The 23900-nt window shown below is 38.6% G+C and overlaps 2 protein-coding genes across 2 annotated transcripts; both read right to left on the minus strand.

Annotated features, from left to right (window-relative positions):
- Positions 1-1019: 1019 nt before the first annotated feature.
- LOC144452776 (GPI alpha-1,2-mannosyltransferase 4-like) lies at positions 1020-18488 on the minus strand. Its single transcript, XM_078143928.1, has 2 exons — positions 18377-18488; positions 1020-2671 (listed from the first exon to the last, which is right to left on the minus strand). The coding sequence occupies exons 1-2, from the start codon at positions 18486-18488 to the stop codon at positions 1020-1022; spliced, it is 1764 nt and encodes a 587-aa protein (XP_078000054.1).
- Positions 18489-18514: 26 nt separating this feature from the next.
- Positions 18515-21894, minus strand: LOC144452777 (uncharacterized). Its single transcript, XM_078143930.1, has 2 exons — positions 21058-21894; positions 18515-18523 (listed from the first exon to the last, which is right to left on the minus strand). The coding sequence occupies exons 1-2, from the start codon at positions 21892-21894 to the stop codon at positions 18515-18517; spliced, it is 846 nt and encodes a 281-aa protein (XP_078000056.1).
- Between the last annotated feature and the right edge of the window lie 2006 nt (positions 21895-23900).

Here is a 23900-nt window from a genome sequence, read left to right on the forward strand (position 1 = left end):
TTTCTCTCTGGAATGTGATTTTGAAAAAAAAGTAACCAAACATACTTTGACAAGAAAACCTACGGGGAAATAGAAGTAAATTGTCATAATTTTACTTTTTTACATAAAATGTTTAGGGTCAGTGGCTTAAACTGGAGTTAGCCAGGTTATCGGAAACACAATATTTTATTTTATTTGGCCTTAGATTTGAGAATTGAGTATTTCAACGTATCGCTACTATGTAAAACAATATTTCTATTGTGCCATCAAAATCTAAAAAAATACCTCAAAAGTGGTGCAAGTTCAAATTGGAATGATTTCGAATTTTCCACACTGACACTGTGACAGTTAGACCATCCTAAAGAGTAACTTTACACATAAATGTTGTGAAATTGGATGAAAAATTTGACAATGTTTAATTTGTTTCCATAGTGACGCACTAAATCTATAAAACCATTATAATACAAAAAGTAACATCATAAAAGAAAACAATTCTCGGTACCTGTAATAGCATTTTATCTCATACTAGAGGGTCAAAATAGAACAAGAAGGTTGACTTATCCTCAGTACCTGTAATAGCATTTTATCTCATGCTAGAGGGTCAAAATAGAACCAGAAGGTTGACTTATTCTCAGTACCTGTAATAGCATTTTACCTCATGCTAGAGGGTCAAAATAGAACAAGAAGGTTGACTTATTTTCAGTACCTGTAATAGCATTTTATCTCATGCAAGAGGGTCAAAATAGAAACAAAACAAAAACACTGGTAGGGAACCCTTGTAAAATGACTGGGGAACTTGGGTAGATTTTACCTACTTACCACCCATAACAAAAACACTGGTAGGGAACCTTGGTAAAATGACTGGGGAATGCAGGTAGATTTTACCTACTTACCGCCCTTAACAAAAACAGTGGTAGGGAACCCTGGTAAAATGACAGGGGAACTCAGGTAGATTTTACCTACTTACCACCCTTAACAAAAATAGTACATTTTTAATAAATACCATCATCAATTGTCAGTCATCATGATTTAAAGTCTACCTACACACTTGTTGATGTTGAAAGTCTGTACAAATTTAAACTCATTTCATTTTTAATAAATTTCATAAATTCATGATCATTTTCACCTACAGTGCATACATCATCCCTTGGAATACCCACTCCATCATCAAGTCCAAGATGGAAATAGAACTGTTCTTCAAGTATAAAATCATAGTTGTCATGGATACAGAAAAACTGATGAAGTGGAGATGGAGAAATAATATAAATAATACACTTGTCATCATCATCTTCAAAGTCTTTTTGGTTCATAAATTCTGCATATTTTGATAATCTTTCAATTTTTTGGTCCAATGTGGAGAAATCTGCACCAGCTAAATCATGCACAGTCACCTGATGAAATCTATCATCCTGATTGGCTGATGACCCTGTCACATGACTATCCCATGATTTGTTGATAGCCAATAGATGTCTAGGTGGCATATAAGTATGAAAAAATACAAAGTGGTACATTGTTTGAGGATTGTATTTAGAAATGTCATGAAGTCTTTGCATGCTGGGTAACACACCACCTTGGTGAAACATTCCAAAGAACATGAATCCAATAAAGTTCCATACTATCCAGGATACTTTGAAATTGTCGGAAAACTCCTTCACGTTCTTACAAAATAACAGTATTAAGGGAACAATGATGGGAATAATAAATCTAGCCTCCTGATGAGGTATTAAGGACAAAATACCAACCGGAACGACAACACTAAATATCAGAAATAAGTTAGTTTTATCTATACTAGCTAGTTTTTTGGTCTCAGGAAGGTTTCGGAGTGATGTGATTATAGCGGGAACGCCCCAAATCAGGAGAGGCAGAAATAACAATGGCATATTGAGAATGAGGTGAGTGATATGTGGATGTAAGGTCTGCTCTGATAACTTTGTCACATCTGTGTTATATCGGAGAAAATTGAACGGTGTAACCGTAAGGTTATCGAAAATCTCAACGGATGAAAACGTCTGAACCAAGTTAACTAAACTCAGGGGACTGAGATTCAAAGAACCAAAGTACACAGAATCAATAGAGATGTACAGAAATGAGGTAAAAATCACACCAGGGATGAGAGAAGCTGCCGACATAATCCCTTTGACAAACCCACGGCTATGAACAATAGATAAGTACCAATAAAACATTGGCCAGGCGACAAATGCTGCAAAGGACAACCTCAGGAAAAAGCCATAGGTGATAACTATTGACAGAAGGAGTGCGTAAGTTTTTTCTTGACTTGAATTTTTTAGTTTCTTAGTCTTAGGTTTGTCTATTAACGATGACGATTTTAAGACTAAAAACATCACTAAGGCAAAAAGTATACACTCTACAGCGTTGGAGAATGTCCTGCAACAGAACACTAAGATGGCATAACTAGTAGAGAGTAACGCAAGAGAAGTGCCATCATTTATACGCAGATATTGGCACATTTTATACATTAACAAATCTAACGTTAACGATAACACTACCATCATTAGTCGAGGAAATATCAGCAATGTGTAGGCGTCTATCATTCCGGGAATAATGTTTTGGAGCATTTGTAAGATCATGAAAGCAGTTCCGGATGTAGCATAAGGAAATAAGACATTCCGTAGAGATAGTTCTTTACTCGTCCATTCCCAACTCTTGTAGACATCAAATCCTAGGACAGATTCTGTTGGAAAAGAAGAAACACAATAGTCAATGTAGCATGGTATGATGTCACAGCCCAGAGATAAAATAGTCAATGTGGCATGGTATGATGTCACTGCCTAGAGATAAAATAGTCAATGTGGCATGGTATGATGTCACAGCCCAGAGATAAAATAGTCAATGTGGCATGGTATGATGTCACAGCCTAGAGATAAAATAGTCAATGTGGCATGGTATGATGTCACAGCCCAGATATAAAATAGTCAATGTGGCATGGTATGATGTCACAGCCCAGAGATAAAATAGTCAATGTGGCATGGTATGATGTCACAGCCTAGAGATAAAATAGTCAATGTGGCATGGTATGATGTCACAGCCCAGATATAAAATAGTCAATGTGGCATGGTATGATGTCACAGCCTAGAGATAAAATAGTCAATGTGGCATGGTATGATGTCACAGCCCAGAGATAAAATAGTCAATGTGGCATGGTATGATGTCACAGCCTAGAGATAAAATAGTCAATGTGACATGGTATGATGTCACTGCCTAGAGATAAAATAGTCAATGTGGCATGGTATGATGTCACAGCCCAGAGATAAAATAGTCAATGTGGCATGGTATGATGTCACAGTACAGAGATAAAATAGTCAATGTGGCATGGTATGATGTCACAGCCTAGAGATACAATAGTCAATGTGGCATGGTATGGTGTCACAGCCTAGAGATAAAATAGTCAATGTGACATGGTATGATATCACAGCCCAGAGATAAAATAGTCAATGTGGCATGGTATGATGTCACAGCCCAGAGATAAAATAGTCAATGTGGCATGGTATGATGTCACAGCCCAGATATAAAATAGTCAATGTGGCATGGTATGATGTCACAGCCTAGAGATAAAATAGTCAATGTGGCATGGTATGATGTCACAGCCTAGAGATAAAATAGTCAATGTGGCATGGTATGATGTCACAGCCTAGAGATAAAATAGTCAATGTGGCAAGGTATGATGTCACAGCCCAGAGATAAAATAGTCAATGTGGCATGGTATGATGTCACAGCCTAGAGATAAAATAGTCAATGTGGCATGGTATGATGTCACAGCCTAGAGATAAAATAGTCAATGTGGCAAGGTATGATGTCACAGCCCAGAGATAAAATAGTCAATGTGGCCTGGTATGATGTCACAGCCTAGAGATAAAATAGTCAATGTGGCATGGTATGATGTCACAGCCTAGAGATAAAATAGTCAATGTGGCATGGTATGATGTCACAGCCTAGAGATAAAATAGTCAATGTGGCATGGTATGATGTCACAGCCTAGAGATAAAATAGTCAATGTGGCATGGTATGATGTCACAGCCTAGAGATAAAATAGTCAATGTGGCATGGTATGATATCACAGCCCAGAGATAAAATAGTCAATGTGGCATGGTATGATGTCACAGCCCAGAGATAAAATAGTCAATGTGGCATGGTATGATGTCACAGCCCAGAGATAAAATAGTCAATGTGGCATGGTATGATGTCACAGCCTAGAGATAAAATAGTCAATATGGCATGGTATGATGTCACAGCCCAGAGATAAAATAGTCAATGTGACATGGTATGATGTCACAGCCCAGAGATAAAATAGTCAATGTGGCATGGTATGATGTCACAGTCTAGAGATAAAATAGTCAATGTGGCATGGTATGATGTCACAGCCTAGAGATAAAATAATCAATGTGGCATGGTATGATGTCACAGCCTAGAGATAAAATAGTCAATGTGGCATGGTATGATGTCACAGCCTAGAGATAAAATAGTCAATGTGGCATGGTATGATGTCACAGCCTAGAGATAAAATAGTCAATGTGGCATGGTATGATGTCACAGCCCAGAGATAAAATAGTCAATGTGGCATGGTATGATGTCACAGCCCAGAGATAAAATAGTCAATGTGGCATGGTATGATGTCACAGCCTAGAGATAAAATAGTCAATGTGGCATGGTATGATGTCACAGCCTAGAGATAAAATAGTCAATGTGGCATGGTATGATGTCACAGCCTAGAGATAAAATAGTCAATGTGGCATGGTATGATGTCACAGCCTAGAGATAAAATAGTCAATGTGGCATGGTATGATGTCACAGCCTAGAGATAAAATAGTCAATGTGGCATGGTATGATGTCACAGCCCAGAGATAAAATAGTCAATGTGGCATGGTATGATGTCACAGCCCAGAGATAAAATAGTCAATGTGCCATGGTATGATGTCACAGCCTAGAGATAAAATAGTCAATGTGGCATGGTATGATGTCACAGCCCAGAGATAAAATAGTCAATGTGGCATGGTATGATGTCACAGCCCAGAGATAAAATAGTCAATGTGGCATGGTATGATGTCACAGCCCAGAGATAAAATAGTCAATGTGGCATGGTATGATGTAACAGCCTAGAGATAAAATATTCAATGTGGCATGGTATGATGTCACAGCCCAGAGATAAAATAGTCAATGTGCCATGGTATGATGTCACAGCCCAGAGATAAAATAGTCAATGTGCCATGGTATGATGTCACAGCCCAGAGATAAAATAGTCAATGTGGCATGGTATGATGTCACAGCCTAGAGATAAAATATTCAATGTGGCATGGTATGATGTCACAGCCTAGAGATAAAATATTCAATGTGGCATGGTATGATGTCACAGCCTAGAGATAAAATAGTCAATGTGGCATGGTATGATGTCACAGCCTAGAGATAAAATAGTCAATGTGGCATGGTATGATGTCACAGCCCAGAGATAAAATAGTCAATGTGGCATGGTATGATGTCACAGCCCAGAGATAAAATAGTCAATGTGGCATGGTATGATGTCACAGCCTAGAGATAAAATAGTCAATGTGGCATGGTATGATGTCACAGCCCAGAGATAAAATAGTCAATGTGCCATGGTATGATGTCACAGCCTAGAGATAAAATAGTCAATGTGGCATGGTATGATGTCACAGCCCAGAGATAAAATAGTCAATGTGGCATGGTATGATGTCACAGCCCAGAGATAAAATAGTCAATGTGGCATGGTATGATATCACAGCCCAGAGATAAAATAGTCAATGTGGCATGGTATGATGTCACAGCCTAGAGATAAAATATTCAATGTGGCATGGTATGATGTCACAGCCCAGAGATAAAATAGTCAATGTGACATGGTATGATGTCACAGCCTAGAGATAAAATAGTCAATGTGGCATGGTATGATGTCACAGCCTAGAGATAAAATAGTCAATGTGGCATGGTATGATGTCACAGCCTAGAGATAAAATATTCAATGTGGCATGGTATGATGTCACAGCCCAGAGATAAAATAGTCAATGTGGCATGGTATGATGTCACAGCCCAGAGATAAAATAGTCAATGTGGCATGGTATGATGTCACAGTACAGAGATAAAATAGTCAATGTGGCATGGTATGATGTCACAGCCTAGAGATAAAATAGTCAATGTGGCAAGGTATGATGTCACAGCCTAGAGATAAAATAGTCAATGTGGCATGGTATGATGTCACAGCCTAGAGATAAAATAGTCAATGTGACATGGTATGATGTCACAGCCTAGAGATAAAATAGTCAATGTGGCATGGTATGATGTCACAGCCTAGAGATAAAATAGTCAATGTGGCATGGTATGATGTCACAGCCTAGAGATAAAATAGTCAATGTGGCATGGTATGATGTCACAGCCTAGAGATAAAATAATCAATGTGGCATGGTATGATGTCACAGCCCAGAGATAAAATAGTCAATATGGCATGGTATGATGTCACAGCCTAGAGATACAATAGTCAATGTGGCATGGTATGATGTCACAGCCTAGAGATAAAATAGTCAATGTGGCATGGTATGATGTCACAGCCTAGAGATAAAATAGTCAATGTGGCATGGTATGATGTCACAGCCTAGAGATAAAATAGTCAATGTGGCATGGTATGATGTCACAGCCTAGAGATAAAATAGTCAATGTGACATGGTATGATGTCACAGCCTAGAGATAAAATAGTCAATGTGGCATGGTATGATGTCACAGCCTAGAGATAAAATAGTCAATGTGGCATGGTATGATGTCACAGCCTAGAGATAAAATAGTCAATGTGGCATGGTATGATGTCACAGCCTAGAGATAAAATAGTCAATGTGGCATGGTATGATGTCACAGCCTAGAGATAAAATAGTCAATGTGGCATGGTATGATGTCACAGCCCAGAGATAAAATAGTCAATGTGGCATGGTATGATGTCACAGCCTAGAGATAAAATAGTCAATGTGGCATGGTATGATGTCACAGCCTAGAGATAAAATAGTCAATGTGGCATGGTATGATGTCACAGCCTAGAGATAAAATAGTCAATGTGGCATGGTATGATGTCACAGCCCAGAGATAAAATAGTCAATGTGGCATGGTATGATGTCACAGCCCAGAGATAAAATAGTCAATGTGGCATGGTATGATGTCACAGCCCAGAGATAAAATAGTCAATGTGGCATGGTATGATGTCACAGCCTAGAGATAAAATAGTCAATATGGCATGGTATGATGTCACAGCCTAGAGATAAAATAGTCAATGTGGCATGGTATGATGTCACAGCCCAGAGATAAAATAGTCAATGTGGCATGGTATGATGTCACAGCCCAGAGATAAAATAGTCAATGTGGCATGGTATGATGTCACAGCCCAGAGATAAAATAGTCAATGTGGCATGGTATGATGTCACAGCCTAGAGATAAAATAGTCAATGTGCCATGGTATGATGTCACAGCCCAGAGATAAAATAGCCAATGTGGCATGGTATGATGTCACAGCCTAGAGATAAAATAGTCAATATGGCATGGTATGATGTCACAGCCTAGAGATAAAATAGTCAATATGGCATGGTATGATGTCACAGCCCAGAGATAAAATAGTCAATGTGGCATGGTATGATGTCACAGCCTAGAGATAAAATAGTCAATATGGCATGGTATGATGTCACAGTCTAGAGATAAAATAGTCAATGTGGCATGGTATGATGTCACAGCCCAGAGATAAAATAGTCAATATGGCATGGTATGATGTCACAGTCTAGAGATAAAATAGTCAATGTGGCATGGTATGATGTCACAGCCTAGAGATAAAATAGTCAATATGGCATGGTATGATGTCACAGCCTAGAGATAAAATAGTCAATGTGGCATGGTATGATGTCACAGCCCAGAGATAAAATAGTCAATGTGGCATGGTATGATGTCACAGCCTAGAGATAAAATAGTCAATATGGCATGGTATGATGTCACAGTCTAGAGATAAAATAGTCAATGTGGCATGGTATGATGTCACAGCCCAGAGATAAAATAGTCAATGTGGCATGGTATGATGTCACAGCCCAGAGATAAAATAGTCAATGTGGCATGGTATGATGTCACAGCCTAGAGATAAAATAGTCAATGTGGCATGGTATGATGTCACAGCCCAGAGATAAAATAGTCAATGTGGCATGGTATGATGTCACAGCCCAGAGATAAAATAGTCAATGTGGCATGGTATGATGTCACAGCCTAGAGATAAAATAGTAAATGTGGCATGGTATGATGTCACAGCCTAGAGATAAAATAGTCAATGTGGCATGGTATGATGTCACAGCCTAGAGATAAAATAGTCAATGTGGCATGGTATGATGTCACAGCCCAGAGATAAAATAGTCAATGTGGCATGGTATGATGTCACAGCCTAGAGATAAAATAATCAATGTGGCATGGTATGATGTCACAGCCTAGAGATAAAATAATCAATGTGGCATGGTATGATGTCACAGCCTAGAGATAAAATAGTCAATGTGGCATGGTATGATGTCACAGCCTAGAGATAAAATAGTCAATGTGGCATGGTATGATGTCACAGCCCAGAGATAAAATAGTCAATGTGGCATGGTATGATGTCACAGCCTAGAGATAAAATAGTCAATGTGGCATGGTATGATGTCACAGCCCAGAGATAAAATAGTCAATGTGGCATGGTATGATGTCACAGCCCAGAGATAAAATAGTCAATGTGGCATGGTATAATGTCACAGCCCAGAGATAAAATAGTCAATGTGGCATGGTATGATGTCACAGCCCAGAGATAAAATAGTCAATATGGCATGATATGATGTCACAGCCCAGAGATAAAATAGTCAATGTGGCATGGTATGATGTCACAGCCTAGAGATAAAATAGTCAATGTGGCATGGTATGATGTCACAGCCTAGAGATAAAATAGTCAATGTGGCATGGTATGATGTCACAGCCTAGAGATAAAATAGTCAATGTGGCATGGTATGATGTCACAGCCTAGAGATAAAATAGTCAATGTGGCATGGTATGATGATGTCACAGCCTAGATATAAAATAGTCAATGTGGCATGGTATGATGTCACAGCCCAGAGATAAAATAGTCAATGTGGCATGGTATGATGTCACAGCCTAGAGATAAAATAGTCAATGTGGCATGGTATGATGTCACAGCCCAGAGATAAAATAGTCAATGTGGCATGGTATGATGTCACAGCCTAGAGATAAAATAGTCAATGTGGCATGGTATGATGTCACAGCCTAGAGATAAAATAGTCAATGTGGCATGGTATGATGTCACAGCCCAGAGATAAAATAGTCAATGTGGCATGGTATGATGTCACAGCCTAGAGATAAAATAGTCAATGTGGCATGGTATGATGTCACAGCCTAGAGATAAAATAGTCAATGTGGCATGGTATGATGTCACAGCCTAGAGATAAAATAGTCAATGTGGCATGGTATGATGTCACAGCCTAGATATAAAATAGTCAATGTGGCATGGTATGATGTCACAGACCAGAGATAAAATAGTCAATGTGGCATGGTATGATGTCACAGCCCAGAGATAAAATAGTCAATGTGGCATGGTATGATGTCACAGCCTAGAGATAAAATAGTCAATGTGGCATGGTATGATGTCACAGCCTAGAGATAAAATAGTCAATGTGGCATGGTATGATGTCACAGCCTAGAGATAAAATAGTCAATGTGGCATGGTATGATGTCACAGCCTAGAGATAAAATAGTCAATGTGGCATGGTATGATGTCACAGCCTAGATATAAAATAGTCAATGTGGCATGGTATGATGTCACAGCCCAGAGATAAAATAGTCAATGTGGCATGGTATGATGTCACAGCCTAGAGATAAAATAGTCAATGTGGCATGGTATGATGTCACAGCCCAGAGATAAAATAGTCAATGTGGCATGGTATGATGTCACAGCCTAGAGATAAAATAGTCAATGTGGCATGGTATGATGTCACAGCCTAGAGATAAAATAGTCAATGTGGCATGGTATGATGTCACAGCCTAGAGATAAAATAGTCAATGTGGCATGGTATGATGTCACAGCCTAGAGATAAAATAGTCAATGTGGCATGGTATGATGTCACAGCCTAGAGATAAAATAGTCAATGTGGCATGGTATGATGTCACAGCCTAGATATAAAATAGTCAATGTGGCATGGTATGATGTCACAGACCAGAGATAAAATAGTCAATGTGGCATGGTATGATGTCACAGCCCAGAGATAAAATAGTCAATGTGGCATGGTATGATGTCACAGCCTAGAGATAAAATAGTCAATGTGGCATGGTATGATGTCACAGCCTAGAGATAAAATAGTCAATGTGGCATGGTATGATGTCACAGCCTAGAGATAAAATAGTCAATGTGGCATGGTATGATGTCACAGCCCAGAGATAAAATAGTCAATGTGGCATGGTATGATGTCACAGCCTAGAGATAAAATAGTCAATGTGGCATGGTATGATGTCACAGTCTAGAGATAAAATAGTCAATGTGGCATGGTATGATGTCACAGCCCAGAGATAAAATAGTCAATGTGGCATGGTATGATGTCACAGCCCAGAGATAAAATAGTCAATGTGGCATGGTATGATGTCACAGCCCAGAGATAAAATAGTCAATGTGGCATGGTATGATGTCACAGCCTAGAGATAAAATAGTCAATGTGGCATGGTATGATGTCACAGCCCAGAGATAAAATAGTCAATGTGGCATGGTATGATGTCACAGCCTAGAGATAAAATAGTCAATGTGGCATGGTATGATGTCACAGCCCAGAGATAAAATAGTCAATGTGGCATGGTATGATGTCACAGCCTAGAGATAAAATAGTCAATGTGGCATGGTATGATGTCACAGCCTAGAGATAAAATAGTCAATGTGGCATGGTATGATGTCACCGCCTAGAGATAAAATATTCAATGTGGCATGGTATGATGTCACAGCCTAGAGATAAAATAGTCAATGTGGCATGGTATGATGTCACAGCCCAGAGATAAAATAGTCAATGTGACATGGTATGATGTCACAGCCCAGAGATAAAATAGTCAATGTGGCATGGTATGATGTCACAGCCCAGAGATAAAATATTCAATGTGGCATGGTATGATGTCACAGCCCAGAGATAAAATATTCAATGTGGCATGGTATGATGTCACAGCCCAGAGATAAAATAGTCAATGTGGCATGGTATGATGTCACAGCCCAGAGATAAAATAGTCAATGTGCCATGGTATGATGTCACAGCCTAGAGATAAAATAGTCAATGTGCCATGGTATGATGTCACAGCCTAGAGATAAAATAGTCAATGTGGCATGGTATGATGTCACAGACCAGAGATAAAATAGTCAATGTGCCATGGTATGATGTCACAGCCTAGAGATAAAATAGTCAATGTGGCATGGTATGATGTCACAGCCCAGAGATAAAATAGTCAATGTGCCATGGTATGATGTCACAGCCCAGAGATAAAATAGTCAATGTGGCATGGTATGATGTCACAGCCCAGAGATAAAATAGTCAATGTGCCATGGTATGATGTCACAGCCTAGAGATAAAATAGTCAATGTGGCATGGTATGATGTCACAGCCTAGAGATAAAATAGTCAATGTGGCATGGTATGATGTCACAGCCCAGAGATAAAATAGTCAATGTGGCATGGTATGATGTCACAGCCTAGAGATAAAATAGTCAATGTGCCATGGTATGATGTCACAGCCTAGAGATAAAATAGTCAATGTGGCATGGTATGATGTCACAGCCTAGAGATAAAATAGTCAATGTGGCATGGTATGATGTCACAGCCTAGAGATAAAATAGTCAATGTGCCATGGTATGATGTCACAGCCTAGAGATAAAATAGTCAATGTGGCATGGTATGATGTCACAGCCCAGAGATAAAATAGTCAATGTGGCATGGTATGATGTCACAGCCCAGAGATAAAATAGTCAATGTGGCATGGTATGATGTCACAGCCTAGAGATAAAATAGTCAATGTGGCATGGTATGATGTCACAGCCCAGAGATAAAATAGTCAATGTGGCATGGTATGATGTCACAGCCCAGAGATAAAATAGTCAATATGGCATGGTATGATGTCACAGCCTAGAGATAAAATAGTCAATGTGGCATGGTATGATGTCACAGCTCAGAGATAAAATAATCAATGTGGCATGGTATGATGTCACAGCCCAGAGATAAAATAATCAATGTGGCATGGTATGTCACAGCCTAGAGATAAAATAGTCAATATGGCATGGTATGATGTCACAGCCTAGAGATAAAATAGTCAATGTGGCATGGTATGATGTCACAGCCTAGAGATAAAATAGTCAATGTGGCATGGTATGATGTCACAGCCCAGAGATAAAATAGTCAATGTGGCATGGTATGACGTCACAGCCTAGAGATAAAATAGTCAATGTGGCATGGTATGATGTCACAGCCTAGAGATAAAATAGTCAATGTGGCATGGTATGATGTCACAGCCTAGAGATAAAATAGTCAATGTGGCATGGTATGATGTCACAGCCTAGAGATAAAATAGTCAATGTGGCATGGTATGATGTCACAGCCTAGAGATAAAATATTCAATGTGGCATGGTATGATGTCACAGCCTAGAGATAAAATAGTCAATGTGGCATGGTACATTGTATGATGTCACAGCCTAGAGATAAAATAGTCAATGTGGCATGGTATGATGTCACAGCCTAGAGATAAAATAGTCAATGTGGCATGGTACATTGTATGATGTCACAGCCCAGAGATAAAATAGTCAATGTGGCATGGTATGATGTCACAGCCTAGAGATAAAATAGTCAATGTGCCATGGTATGATGTCACAGCCTAGAGATAAAATAGTCAATGTGGCATGGTATGATGTCACAGCCCAGAGATAAAATAGTCAATGTGGCATGGTATAATGTCACAGCCCAGAGATAAAATAATCAATGTGGCATGGTATGATGTCACAGCCCAGAGATAAAATAGTCAATGTGGCATGGTATGATGTCACAGCCTAGAGATAAAATAGTCAATGTGGCATGGTATGATGTCACAGCCTAGAGATAAAATAGTCGATGTGGCATGGTATGATGTCACAGCCCAGAGATAAAATAGTCAATGTGGCATGGTATGATGTCACAGCCCAGAGATAAAATAGTCAATATGGCATGGTATGATGTCACAGCCCAGAGATAAAATAATCAATGTGGCATGGTATGATGTCACAGCCTAGAGATAAAATAGTCAATGTGGCATGGTATGATGTCACAGCCCAGAGATAAAATAATCAATGTGGCATGGTATGATGTCACAGCCCAGAGATAAAATAATCAATGTGGCATGGTATGTCACAGCCTAGAGATAAAATAGTCAATATGGCATGGTATGATGTCACAGCCTAGAGATAAAATAGTCAATGTGGCATGGTATGATGTCACAGCCTAGAGATAAAATAGTCAATGTGGCATGGTATGATGTCACAGCCCAGAGATAAAATAGTCAATGTGGCATGGTATGACGTCACAGCCTAGAGATAAAATAGTCAATGTGGCATGGTATGATGTCACAGCCTAGAGATAAAATATTCAATGTGGCATGGTATGATGTCACAGCCTAGAGATAAAATAGTCAATGTGGCATGGTACATTGTATGATGTCACAGCCTAGAGATAAAATAGTCAATATGGCATGGTATGATGTCACAGCCTAGAGATAAAATATTCAATGTGGCATGGTATGATGTCACAGCCCAGAGATAAAATAGTCAATGTGGCATGGTATGATGTCACAGCCTAGAGATAAAATAGTCAATGTGGCATGGTATGATGTCACAGCCTAGAGATAAAATAGTCAATGTGGCATGGTATGATGTCACAGCCTAGAGATAAAATATTCAATGTGGCATGGTATGATGTCACAGCCTAGAGATAAAATAGTCAATGTGGCATGGTATGATGTCACAGCCCAGAGATAAAATAGTCAATGTGACATGGTATGATGTCACAGCCCAGAGATAAAATAGTCAATGTGGCATGGTATGATGTCACAGCCCAGAGATAAAATATTCAATGTGGCATGGTATGATGTCACAGCCCAGAGATAAAATATTCAATGTGGCATGGTATGATGTCACAGCCCAGAGATAAAATAGTCAATGTGGCATGGTATGATGTCACAGCCCAGAGATAAAATAGTCAATGTGCCATGGTATGATGTCACAGCCTAGAGATAAAATAGTCAATGTGCCATGGTATGATGTCACAGCCTAGAGATAAAATAGTCAATGTGGCATGGTATGATGTCACAGACCAGAGATAAAATAGTCAATGTGCCATGGTATGATGTCACAGCCTAGAGATAAAATAGTCAATGTGGCATGGTATGATGTCACAGCCCAGAGATAAAATAGTCAATGTGCCATGGTATGATGTCACAGCCCAGAGATAAAATAGTCAATGTGGCATGGTATGATGTCACAGCCCAGAGATAAAATAGTCAATGTGCCATGGTATGATGTCACAGCCTAGAGATAAAATAGTCAATGTGGCATGGTATGATGTCACAGCCTAGAGATAAAATAGTCAATGTGGCATGGTATGATGTCACAGCCCAGAGATAAAATAGTCAATGTGGCATGGTATGATGTCACAGCCTAGAGATAAAATAGTCAATGTGCCATGGTATGATGTCACAGCCTAGAGATAAAATAGTCAATGTGGCATGGTATGATGTCACAGCCTAGAGATAAAATAGTCAATGTGGCATGGTATGATGTCACAGCCTAGAGATAAAATAGTCAATGTGCCATGGTATGATGTCACAGCCTAGAGATAAAATAGTCAATGTGGCATGGTATGATGTCACAGCCCAGAGATAAAATAGTCAATGTGGCATGGTATGATGTCACAGCCCAGAGATAAAATAGTCAATGTGGCATGGTATGATGTCACAGCCTAGAGATAAAATAGTCAATGTGGCATGGTATGATGTCACAGCCCAGAGATAAAATAGTCAATGTGGCATGGTATGATGTCACAGCCCAGAGATAAAATAGTCAATATGGCATGGTATGATGTCACAGCCCAGAGATAAAATAATCAATGTGGCATGGTATGATGTCACAGCCTAGAGATAAAATAGTCAATGTGGCATGGTATGATGTCACAGCTCAGAGATAAAATAATCAATGTGGCATGGTATGATGTCACAGCCCAGAGATAAAATAATCAATGTGGCATGGTATGTCACAGCCTAGAGATAAAATAGTCAATATGGCATGGTATGATGTCACAGCCTAGAGATAAAATAGTCAATGTGGCATGGTATGATGTCACAGCCTAGAGATAAAATAGTCAATGTGGCATGGTATGATGTCACAGCCCAGAGATAAAATAGTCAATGTGGCATGGTATGACGTCACAGCCTAGAGATAAAATAGTCAATGTGGCATGGTATGATGTCACAGCCTAGAGATAAAATAGTCAATGTGGCATGGTATGATGTCACAGCCTAGAGATAAAATAGTCAATGTGGCATGGTATGATGTCACAGCCTAGAGATAAAATAGTCAATGTGGCATGGTATGATGTCACAGCCTAGAGATAAAATATTCAATGTGGCATGGTATGATGTCACAGCCTAGAGATAAAATAGTCAATGTGGCATGGTACATTGTATGATGTCACAGCCTAGAGATAAAATAGTCAATGTGGCATGGTATGATGTCACAGCCTAGAGATAAAATAGTCAATGTGGCATGGTACATTGTATGATGTCACAGCCCAGAGATAAAATAGTCAATGTGGCATGGTATGATGTCACAGCCTAGAGATAAAATAGTCAATGTGCCATGGTATGATGTCACAGCCTAGAGATAAAATAGTCAATGTGGCATGGTATGATGTCACAGCCCAGAGATAAAATAGTCAATGTGGCATGGTATAATGTCACAGCCCAGAGATAAAATAATCAATGTGGCATGGTATGATGTCACAGCCCAGAGATAAAATAGTCAATGTGGCATGGTATGATGTCACAGCCTAGAGATAAAATAGTCAATGTGGCATGGTATGATGTCACAGCCTAGAGATAAAATAGTCGATGTGGCATGGTATGATGTCACAGCCCAGAGATAAAATAGTCAATGTGGCATGGTATGATGTCACAGCCCAGAGATAAAATAGTCAATATGGCATGGTATGATGTCACAGCCCAGAGATAAAATAATCAATGTGGCATGGTATGATGTCACAGCCTAGAGATAAAATAGTCAATGTGGCATGGTATGATGTCACAGCCCAGAGATAAAATAATCAATGTGGCATGGTATGATGTCACAGCCCAGAGATAAAATAATCAATGTGGCATGGTATGTCACAGCCTAGAGATAAAATAGTCAATATGGCATGGTATGATGTCACAGCCTAGAGATAAAATAGTCAATGTGGCATGGTATGATGTCACAGCCTAGAGATAAAATAGTCAATGTGGCATGGTATGATGTCACAGCCCAGAGATAAAATAGTCAATGTGGCATGGTATGACGTCACAGCCTAGAGATAAAATAGTCAATGTGGCATGGTATGATGTCACAGCCTAGAGATAAAATATTCAATGTGGCATGGTATGATGTCACAGCCTAGAGATAAAATAGTCAATGTGGCATGGTACATTGTATGATGTCACAGCCTAGAGATAAAATAGTCAATATGGCATGGTATGATGTCACAGCCTAGAGATAAAATAGTCAATGTGGCATGGTATGATGTCACAGCCCAGAGATAAAATAGTCAATGTGGCATGGTATGATGTCACAGCCTAGAGATAAAATAGTCAATGTGCCATGGTATGATGTCACAGCCTAGAGATAAAATAGTCAATGTGGCATGGTATGATGTCACAGCCCAGAGATAAAATAGTCAATGTGGCATGGTATAATGTCACAGCCCAGAGATAAAATAATCAATGTGGCATGGTATGATGTCACAGCCCAGAGATAAAATAGTCAATGTGGCATGGTATGATGTCACAGCCTAGAGATAAAATAGTCAATGTGGCATGGTATGATGTCACAGCCTAGAGATAAAATAGTCAATGTGGCATGGTATGATGTCACAGCCCAGAGATAAAATAGTCAATGTGGCATGGTATGATGTCACAGCCCAGAGATAAAATAGTCAATGTAGCATGGTATGATGTCACAGCCTAGAGATAAAATAGTCAATGTGGCATGGTATGATGTCACAGCCTAGAGATAAAATAGTCAATGTGGCATGGTATGATGTCACAGCCTAGAGATAAAATAGTCAATGTGGCATGGTATGATGTCACAGCCCAGAGATAAAATAGTCAATGTGGCATGGTATGATATCACAGCCTAGAGATAAAATAGTCAATGTGGCATGGTATGATGTCACAGCCTAGAGATAAAATAGTCAATGTGGCATGGTATGATGTCACAGCCTAGAGATAAAATAGTCAATGTGGCATGGTATGATGTCACAGCCCAGAGATAAAATAGTCAATGTGGCATGGTATGACGTCACAGCCTAGAGATAAAATAGTCAATGTGGCATCGTATGATGTCACAGCCCAGAGATAAAATAGTCAATGTGGCATGGTATGATGTCACAGCCTAGAGATAAAATAGTCAATGTGGCATGGTATGATGTCACAGCCCAGAGATAAAATAGTCAATGTGGCATCGTATGATGTCACAGCCCAGAGATAAAATAGTCAATGTGGCATGGTATGATGTCATAAGCAAGGGGCTTGCCTTGGTGTACTTCTCTCAAGAAACTCTCAACACAAACCCTAGGCAGATGCAAGTTAAAAGCACGACAATGTTTTGAGTTTGAAATTACCACAAACAGCTTTGCAAAAAACATGACTGTGCTTCTATTGTGTATCTGCCTTGGCTTGGTGTTGAGAGTTTTTTGAGATAGTAACACCAAGACAACTGTCTTGTCGAGAGAGCTTTTGAGATAGTGACACAAGATAAATCTCCTGTGTAGAGAGCTTCTTGGAAAGTAACACTAAGACAAGTCTCTGGGCTAAGTCTGATTGATTGGAGGTCAATCTCCCCTATAAACAAGGGCTTGAAAAGTTTGTAGAACCTGAATGGCTGAATCTGTCCACTATGACAAACTGTTCTAATCACAGGCATCTCTAAATAACAGTGATACATGTATATGGTGGAAATAGTTATAAAGGGCCGTTGAGCTGCCGTTGTAACTGTGAATGCCTTGAGCACTAAGGAGGAAAGGCATGTTATAAAGTCTCATTATTATTATTATACAGTCATGTAATGTCTAATTTAGAAGCATACATACCAGCTGTGATTTCTGGATTCTGAAAAAATTCATCAGGATGGATATATCCACGTTGTGGCAGCAATGTTGTTATAAAACGGACCAATATCAACAAACGCCACACTTTGTCCATTTTACATCTATTGAGTAACTGTCCACTTACAAAATCTGTAAAAATACACATTAATACAAATTTAGATATTTTGATGTCAACAATTTGTTTTCATTATCTATACCAGGTCAATTTGCAATGTCTCTTTCTGGCACAAACATTTGTAATGACATCCCTGTAAATAAAATGTATTAATTTTTTATATCGCTTCAAACAAATCTTCAAGCAACATGTATCTTCATAGTTAGCAACCCTACAAGATAAGATCTTTATGCAACGAAAAATGAAGAAAAATACAAGTTGCAGACCACGTCCCTTTATATTAGCAAATAAAACAAAGAAACAAACTGTAAGAAGATTTAAAATGACTACATTGCCAAGGTCAACAGTGATCTCCTTAGGCTTTGGGTCAAGAATGTTGGAAAATTTGCATATTTTGCATATATTGACTCAAGGTCCTTGATACTTAATTTGAATATGACATATGACATATTTGTCAGTTGTAATATTTATTATGAATCATTTTTGTTCTTGTATTTTAGGTAAATGTCTTTTTTGTACCAAAGATTTAGTTCTGCTTGCAGATGGAGTAAAACGAAACTCGATTCTGACATAGTCCTAGACTGTCGACAGTCGTTCGTGCCTTTTTTGCTACATTTCATCTAAAACAAAGTCATTGCCTTGCTCCGTAGCACTGAATACTAATGCATACTGATAGGAACTCAGGCACTCGCTGTTCAATCAGTATGCAGTTATAGTATTGCTCCGGATCGGAGCGAGGTGATGACTTTAGTTTTAGATAAAACATAGCAAAAAAGGCATGAATGACTGTCCACAGTTTAACATAGTAAATTCTTTTACTTTGGGGTGGGGGTTTGAGCCATGTTAGTTCTCATCCTACAAAATCGATTTTATGACTGGATATTTTGTACCTCTATAAATGCAAACATTTTTTTTTAAATGCCAAATTGAAAAATGAAGAATTTTTGCTATCGTAAATGTATGGCACTAAGATAATGTAAAATGTCAACAAAAAGAACTATTTTTACTCAGTACATCCATATACTGGTTTTGTATTCACAGCACTACATACCGGTACTACTAGCTACTACATAGTGGTTTTGTATTCACAGCACTACATACTACTAGCTACTACATACTGGCTTTGTATTCACAGCACATTAATTGATCGAGTGGTTTGAAGCAATTTTCAATTTTGGACAATTTAATTAGAAGAAGTGGGGGTAGTTTGAGACCTAAGTATAAGAATTTAGTTTTTATCCTAAATTGAATTATTGATCTTAAAGTAATAAATGGACATGTCAGACATCGAATCGACTGACTGTCTGCAACTTGTAAGCAGGACTATGTATTACATTTGGTAAAGTGCCTGTAACACATCATTCAGTAATATCTAACATTGTACAAAAAAAAACACATTAAATCTTTCTGGAGTGTTAACAGACTTGCAAACTTAAATTAATAAAGATTTTAATGAAACAGAAAATAATACTAATATGTTGCAGACATTTTACGAAATCTAATAGCCGAAGTTAATTAATCAGAAAAAGGACAATGAGTCATTTTATATCAAGAAATGTCTGCGTAAAGTAACATTTCACAGGGTATAATATTAATCCTACAATATACATCTGAAATACATGGATGTTTAATATATATATATTTGGATAATACCATACTGGGAACTAAACGATAAATGCAATAACGGGTTTTACGATACCTCACTTGCAATGCACACTACAGCTAATCCGGAAGTTAGTTTTCGCTAAATTTGACCTGTAGCACGTGTAAGGTCACCAACTCTAGGTGGCGTACTCATAATCATCGCTGTAGTTTTAAGTTTGTATGCTGCGGATTGCTAAGGGGGTGAACCATTTGATATCCCGGGGGGGGGGCTTGGAAGATTTCGGGGGGGGGGGAAGATGCCAAATGGGTTTGCTTGAAAAAATCCGGATATGAGTGGGTGATGGAAAAAAAAAGATGGACCACTGCTGCTAGAAAAAAAATGTCTTGTCAGGGAAATGATGCACAGGTTCGAATATAAGGCTTACTGTTCAACCTGCTCGTACCTCTCCAACCAGGACACTTATCAAATCATGACAAACAAACAGTTTTAAACACATGTCAGGGACAGTCAGTTTCGTTAGCCTGTGGTATATATATATATTTGTTCTTGTCTCAGTTTCTTTCATAAATGGTTTAAATATTACTTCATGTAAGGGTTCAAACATAACTATACATAAAATTATACATATATATACATGTATTACCTAGCTATCACACTAGTTACAGAACATGCCATGTAAGTGTTTGGCCGTTTCACAATCAGTGCTTCACTTAATAATAATAATAATAATAATAATAATAAATTCTTATCAGCGCATTACGCAACAGCCTCAATGCGCTTTACAATACTGAGAGAAAAAAAAGAAAAAAAGAAAAAAAAAAAGACAACTTGAAATTCACTAAAAAACAAAACTTATTGATTACTGCACTAAAAGTATAGTATGTTCTAAAAGTTTGTAAACAAGTATGTCTTTAGTTGGGACTTGAATGTTTCGATCGATACCGCTCTCCTAATGTGAATTGGGAGAGAGTTCCATAACTTAGGACCGGCAACAGAGAAGGCGCGATCTCCGTACGTGGTAGTTGCAACACGTGGAATGGCAAGTGTAAGATGAGTACTAGAACGTAGGGCACGTGTTGGCTTGTGTATGGGTATTAGTTCAATGATGTAGGATGGTGACAGTTTGTTGACAGCCTTGTAGGTGACGAGCAAGATTTTGTATGCAATACGTTGACGTACAGGTAACCAATGAAGATTATGTAATACTGGTGAGACATGATCATATTTGCGTAGTTTGGCAACAAGTCTAGCAGCTGTGTTCTGCACACGTTGAAGTTTGTTGATCTCTTTGTCTGGTAATCCATAGAGGATGGAATTGCAATAATCCAGCCTAGAGGTAACAAATGCATGGATTAGTCTTTCGGTACTGGTATTGTCGAGGTACTTTCTAATTTGGCCGATCTTTCGAATGGCTAGAGATGCTGCTCTGCAGATGTTATTTACATGACAAGTCATTCTAAGTTCCGAGTCAAGTATAACCCCAAGGTCACGTGTTGTGGATGATGTGTTGACAGTGCTGTCCCCAATTGTGATACATGGTACAGGATTGGTTTTACTGAATCGAGATGAGAAGTGGATTATCTCTGTTTTACTGTCATTAAGCTTTAATTTATTCGATGCATACCAAGTTCGTATATCAGCAATGCATGCTTCAATACGCGAGACTGTGTTCATGTGTTGTGATCGTTTCATCATCTGGTAAAGTTGAGAGTCATCAGCATACATCATACTGTTTAGATTATGTTGTGAAATCAGATCCTCTAAGGGTGCGACATACATGGTAAAGAGTATGGGACCTAGAACCGATCCCTGTGGGACTCCAAAGTTTAGGCTGTGACAGGCAGACTTTGCATTGTTTACTGTTACATGTTGTGTTCGATGCTGGAGGTATGACCTCACTTATCTTGCACTTTAGGGCAAAAGTGAACTTGAAGGTTCTGTAACGGTAATCTTCATACTATTGGATAGTTTATAAAAGAACTTAATCTAAATTGCTCTAGTCTCTTCAGTATGAATTTGTCAGAAGGGATGAATGTACTTCCTATTTCGGACACTACATGTATCGACACCACAACTCAAATTCAAGTTTCTATTGTACACTAGGTATGACCTCCTAAAGTGCTCTAACACATCAGTAACTTTACTATACATGCAATATCAATGCCCCTATACCAATGTTACAGGCCCACTTTTATAACATGGAAAACTTATTTAAAAAGTTATATTTACTTCAGCTTTTCGATGCTTGGCAATATATATCTCAGAGGCTATGAATAACCTAAAAATTGCATAAATAGAAACAAAAAACTGCAGATCTGGCAGGTGGGAACCCCATAGGCCACTCATTCGTTAAACCAACAATAATATTCAAAAAACTTCAAAAGCTTCTAGGGGAGACCCCCTAGGACCCCCATAAGAGGTAGACATGTCCAAGCCTCAAATCAAAGTTCTTCCCTCCACCTCTTACTGTCAAAATGCTATGAAACGTTATTTAAAAAATGTTTCAACCATGTGTAGTTGCTTTTTACAATTGTTAGAGCTGTCTTGTAAAGCTTGCAAATTATTGTCTGAAAGTGTCTGTGAATAGCCTAAACATTGCCTTTAGAAGTAAAAACCTCCAGGGCTTCTAGGGGGTAACCCCCATAAGAGGTAGATATGTTCCAGTCTCAAATCAAAGTTCTTTCCTTCACTTCTTAGTGTCAAGATGCTATGAAACTTTATTTTAAAAATGTTTCAACCATGTGTAGTTGCTTTTTACAATTGTTAGAGCTGTCTTGTAAAGCTTGCAAATTATTGTCTGAAAGTGTCTGTGAATAGCCTAAACATTGCCTTTAGAAGTAAAAAACCTCGAGGGCTTATAGGGGGTAACCCCCATAAGAGGTAGACATGTTCCAGTCTCAAATCAAAGTTCTTTCCTTCACTTCTTAGAGTCAAGATGCTATGAAACTTTATTTCAAAAATGTTTCAATCTCACGTAGTTGCTTTTTACATGTTAGAGCTGTCTTGTAAAGTTTGTAAATTATTGTCTGAAAGTGTCTGTGAATCTAGTGAATAGCCTAAACATTGCCTTTAGAAGTAAAAATCCTCCAAGGCTTCTAGGGGGAGACCCCCTAGAACCCCCCCCCCCATTCACACACACTCACACAAGAGGTGGACATATCCCAGTCTCAAAGCTCTTCCCTCTACGGCTTACCCCCCCCCCCAAGCTGAAGAAAGTGACCGGTCTATCTGGATGTCTGAGCTCACCAATCAAGTTCCCGATTTGTATTTTCAGTGTCTCATCATACCATGGCATAAAAACTGTCAATAATGTTTATTTAATTGAAAATCAAACATGTATGAAATATGTAATTTTCTAAATAAAATCTGTGTGTGATAGAATAGCATCTTTTTACTCCCTGTATTATTAGTTTACGCTGTGCGAAAACGAAACCGAAAATTGTGGCAACAAATGTAGGTGTTCAACATTGACGTAAAAAAAAATCCGGATATCTCAAAGAAGCAAAGGAAAAAAAGAATAGGCGAAGGAGGAAAAAAAAAATTCTCAGGCAAGCAGGTGGGGAAAAAACGACTCTCCACCAATCTTCCAAGCCCTCCTTAGGATATCGAATGGTCTACCCCTAAGGGTAAAAACTTCGAACTTTGACAAATTATGTAACATTACAGTTATTTTATATTGCGGTTAGCCATTTATAGATTACGGAACAGGTTTTGAGCTCGAACAGTCTTTTCCTCTCCGAGCCTCTCGGACACTTTTTACAGCGTCTGTTTTAATTACAATCATC

Source organism: Glandiceps talaboti, chromosome 23, assembly GCF_964340395.1.
Source record: "Glandiceps talaboti chromosome 23, keGlaTala1.1, whole genome shotgun sequence".
In the NCBI taxonomy this organism is placed as follows: domain Eukaryota; kingdom Metazoa; phylum Hemichordata; class Enteropneusta; family Spengelidae; genus Glandiceps; species Glandiceps talaboti.

What these genes read in the sequence shown, in the direction of transcription:
- LOC144452776 (XM_078143928.1), bottom strand. Translation starts at nt 18,488, where the DNA reads ATGGACAAAGTGTGGCGTTTGTTGATATTGGTCCGTTTTATAACAACA. An exon ending in GAATCCAGAAATCACAGCTG is followed by an intron (nt 2,672 to 18,376) that starts GTATGTATGCTT and finishes CTTTTCCAACAG; the next exon opens with AATCTGTCCTAGGATTTGAT.
- LOC144452777 (XM_078143930.1), bottom strand. Translation starts at nt 21,894, where the DNA reads ATGTATGTCGCACCCTTAGAGGATCTGATTTCACAACATAATCTAAAC.